The sequence below is a fragment of the Clupea harengus genome, chromosome 23, assembly GCF_900700415.2.
Source record: "Clupea harengus chromosome 23, Ch_v2.0.2, whole genome shotgun sequence".
NCBI classification, from domain to species: Eukaryota; Metazoa; Chordata; class Actinopteri; order Clupeiformes; family Clupeidae; genus Clupea; species Clupea harengus.
Genome location: NC_045174.1, coordinates 25,030,251 through 25,035,356, shown reverse-complemented (window position 1 = coordinate 25,035,356; position 5,106 = coordinate 25,030,251). Strand labels below are relative to the sequence as shown.

At 45.4% G+C, this 5,106-nt stretch overlaps 1 protein-coding gene across 1 annotated transcript in view; it reads left to right on the top strand.

Annotated features, from left to right (window-relative positions):
* Positions 1–2,395, top strand: part of LOC105910282 (fructose-bisphosphate aldolase A-like) — a 12,588-nt gene extending 10,193 nt beyond the window's left edge. Inside the window, 2 exon segments of the mRNA XM_031560785.2 lie at positions 685–884; positions 1,668–2,395. Coding sequence (XP_031416645.1) covers positions 685–884; positions 1,668–1,760 — 293 coding nt within the window. The 3' untranslated portion in view covers positions 1,761–2,395.
* The last annotated feature ends 2,711 nt before the right edge of the window (positions 2,396–5,106 follow it).

Sequence of the window (5,106 nt, the reverse complement as noted above, 5' to 3'; positions counted from 1 at the left end):
CACACACACACACACACACACACACAAACATGCACACACACATGCAGACCTACACACACACACACACACATCATGCACGCACACACCACACACACACCATGCACACACGCACACACACGCACACAGCACACACACACATACACAACATGCACACACACACATGCAGACCTGCACAGCACCACACACACACATACAACACACACACATGCAGACCTGCCACACACACACACACAACAGCTCTGATGATGTGTTCTGCAACATCCCTAACACACTGATGTTGTTTTCTTGGGAACAAGGTTAAAAGGGAGGGTAGTAGTCTATGACCTCTATATGGACATAGCCTTCCTTGACAAGTTGACCAAATACCAGCCCATTGTTGCTAAGATGAGACTAGAGCTATACATGTAAGATGGTAGTATTGATATTGGAAGTCTGGGCATGTCCATAAGCTTTCGGTTCAGTGGGCTACGACTGGCAGGACTTAGTAAGACAATCCAAACAACTAGCAAAGTTCTGCTCTGTATCAGCTGCTATAGGTAGTCTTGCTGTTTGGCGTAGGAGATGTTTCTTGTACCCATGAGTCACTAAGCTGTATTCAACCTCTGAGAAATGTTTGAATCCATTCTGTACAGAATATGATTGGTGGATTCAAATAAATAATTTAAATGTGTGTGTGTTTCCCAGGCGTGACCTTCCTGTCCGGTGGGCAGAGCGAGGAGAAGGCGACCCTGAACCTGAACGCCATGAACCAGTGTCCCCTGGGCCGCCCCTGGGCCCTCACCTTCTCCTACGGCCGCGCCCTGCAGGCCTCCGCACTCAAGGCCTGGAGCGGCAAGCCAGAGAACGGCAAGGCATGCCAGGATGAGTTCATCAAGAGAGCGCAGGTATATACACACACACACACACACACACACACACACACTACAGATATACACACACACACACACACACACACACACTACAGATATACACACACACACACACACACACACACTACAGATATACACACACACACAAGGCCTGCCAGGATGAGTTCATCAAGAGAGCGCAGGTATATACACACACACACACACACACACACACACACACACACACACACTACAGATATACACACACACACACACACACACACACAAGGCCTGCCAGGATGAGTTCATCAAGAGAGCGCAGGTATATACACACACACACACTACAGATACACACACTACAGATACACACACACACACACTACAGATACACACACACACACACACACACTACAGATACACACACACACACACACTACAGATACACACACACACACACACAAGGCCTGCCAGGACGGCTTTATCAAGAGAGCGCAGGTATCAGCACATCTATATATATACACACACACACACACTACAGATATATATACACACACACACACACACACACACATAAGGCCTGCCAGGACGGGTTTATCGAGAGATCGCAGGTATCAGCACATCTATATATATATATACACACACACACACACACACTCTACATGCGCACACACACACACACACACACACACACACACACAAACTATAACCCCCCCATGGAGAACACACTAATTCATGCCAAACTTTGATTTTTGTCTCCCTCCCTCCTCTCTCTCTCTCTCCATCTGTGTGTGTGTGTGTGTGTGTGTGTGTGTCCTGTAGAATAACAGCAAGGCCGCTGTGGGGAAGTACGAGTCCACTGGGGACAGTGGAACAGCTGGAGAGTCTCTGTACGTGGCCAACCACGCCTACTGAACCCTCCTGAGCACTCAGCACCCCCCCGTTTCCATAGCAGCGGTTGCCCCCTCCTATTGTTCCATCACCCTCGTCGCCATAGCAGCGGTTGCCCCCCCCTATTGTTCCATCACCCGAGCGCTCTAGAACATGAACGCCCCCCACACATTGACACTCCACTCCTCCCTCACGTGATCCTTCTCTCCCTCTCTCTCTCTCTCTCTCTCTCTCTCTCTCTCTCTCTCTCTCTCTCTCTCTCCCCTCTCTCTCTCTCACTCTCTATCTCTCTCTCTCTCTCTCTCTCTCTCTCTTGTGGACTGATCTATCTGTTCACGACTCATAGAAAACCAGTGTGTGTGTGTGTGTGTGTGTGTGTGTGTGCGCTCACTGTGTTGTTCAGAGCAGCGGTGTGTGAGTGTGTGTGCTCTCTCACAGCGTACTCTTGACTTTAATATAGCCAGTAGTGTTGAGACGAGCAGACACACTCAGAAAGGTCAAAGGTTAGCGTATGAGTCTTCGTTGCCAGTATGCCCTCCTCTTCCTCTCCTCTTCTCTTCTCTCCTAATCACTCTTAATCTTTCCTCTCCTCTCCTCTCCTAATCTCTCTTATTCTCTCCATCATTCCCGTCGCGCTCTGCTCCCGCCCGGCCCGTTGTCATGGCACCCCCCCGCTGGTGTCAAAGGGCGGTGTGCAGGCAGACGCTCTACCTGCTGATGTGTGTATTGTTTGTTTGTTTGTTTGTTTGTTTGATGATGTTTTTGTTGTGTAGTATTGCTTGCACAGCACCAGATGAAATCATTAATAAATGGTACTTACTCACCATACCTGCCTGCCTCGGCTGTGACTGCATGGGAACAACAACAACACTCAACAACAACAACAACACTCAACAACAACAACAACAACAACAACAGTTTTCCAGATTGCTGAGACACATTTTCATGACGGTCTCCTCCTCCCTAGAGGTTATATTATTATTATTATTAGATGATGATGATGATGATATTATTAATAGTAGATATTATTATTATTAGATCAATCAATCAATCAATTTGTTTATTTGATCAAGAGGGACAGTGTACATTCATGAACATTAAAATGTAAATGCACCCAATTATAGCCAAAAGGCTAGTTTCCATTGGCAGTCCCCCTGCCAGAGTGAAAAAGGCTATACAACCTAAAAAAGGCATTAACGTATATCAAACATAACATTGACAATAAAAAAAAAAAAATACAATTCCAATATACAAGTTCTACTGCTTACCCACTAGTGATCACATTTTTGGTTATTTAACAACCATGTTTTGAGATTACTTTTAAAACAGTTGAATGAGGTTGATTCTCTTAATGTTCTGTGGGAGATGGTTCCATTCCCGGGCTGACCTAACTGAGAAAACCGACTGTCCAAATACACTTTAAAAAAAAAAAAAGGAATATCACAGTCTCCTCTTGCTGCCCCTGTAGCACTGGTTGCTGCTGTTCTAAAGTTGACTAGGCTGCATAGTGGTGGGGGGGCCAGGTTAAACCGGATTTTGAACATTAAACAGCAGTTCTTAAATGTGATCAGGTTGTCCCAACTTAAAAGTCTGTACTTATGAAGGACTGAACAGTGATGGTGTGATGATGATGATATTATTATTATTATTATTAGATATTATATTATTATATTATGTTATTATAACAATTCTACCAAAAGCTCTTTTTTCCCTGAAATTGGTTTTCACACAGTCAAAGTTATATTAAAATAAAAAAATGATCACAACCTTGCAATGTCACACTGATGATGATGATGTCACACTACAGCGTGGGTAAACAAACGCAACTTAAATCAGAACAGGAAGTCTTTACTCACCACTAGAACGAGGGAAACGCAAGAACAAGCCTCGTGCAGGGTGACCGTGACGTGAAACATGACGTGAGCCTGATGAAAACCCAAACATGATGTGAGCGTGACGTAAACATGAGATGTGACCGTGACATGATGTGACTGTGACATGAACATGACGTGAGCGTGACATAAACATGATGTGACCGTGACATAAACATGATGTGAGCGTGACATGAACATGATGTGAGCGTGACATGAACATGATGTGAGCGTGACATGAACATGATGTGAGCGTGACATGAACATGACGTGAGCGTGACATGAACATGATGTGAGCGTGACATAAACATGATGTGAGCGTGACATGATGTGAGCGTGACATGAACATGAACATGACGTGAGCGTGACATGAACATGATGTGAGCGTGACATAAACATGATGTGAGCGTGACATGATGTGAGCGTGACATGAACATGATGTGAGCGTGACATGATGTGAGCGTGACATGATGTGAGCGTGACATGAACATGATGTGAGCGTGACATGAACATGATGTGAGCGTGACATGATGTGAGCGTGACATGATGTGAGCGTGACATGAAACATGATGTGAGCGTGGACATGATGTGAGCGTGACATGATGTGAAGCGTGACATGAACATGATGTGAGCGTGACATGAAATATGTGAGCGTGACATGATGTGAGCGTGACATTGATGGAGCGGACATGAAAAACATGATGTGAGCGTGACATGAACATGATGTGAGCGTGACATGAACATAAACATGATGTGAGCGTGACATGAACATGATGTGAGCGTGACATGATGTGAGCGTGACATGAACATAAACATGATGTGAGCGTGACATGAACATGATGTGAGCGTGACATGATGTGAGCGTGACATGAACATGACGTGAGCGTGACATGAACATGACGTGAGCGTGACATGAACATGATGTGAGCGTGACATGAACATGATGTGAGCGTGACATAACATGATGTGAGCGTGACATAAACATGATGTGAGCGTGACATGAACATGATGTGAGCGTGACATGAACATGACGTGAGCGTGACATGAACATGATGTGAGCGTGACATGAACATGACGTGAGCGTGACATGAACATGATGTGAGCGTGACATGAACATGATGTGAGCGTGACATAAACATGATGTGAGCGTGACATGAACATGATGTGAGCGTGACATGAACATGATGTGAGCGTGACATGAACATGACGTGAGCGTGACATGAACATGACGTGAGCGTGACATGAACATGATGTGAGCGTGACATAAACATGATGTGAGCGTGACATGAACATGATGTGAGCGTGACATGATGTGAGCGTGACATGATGTGAGCGTGACATGAACATGATGTGAGCGTGACATGAACATGACGTGAGCGTGACATGAACATGACGTGAGCGTGACATGAACATGATGTGAGCGTGACATGAACATGATGTGAGCGTGACATGAACATGACGTGACATGAACATGATGTGAGCGTGACATGAACATGATG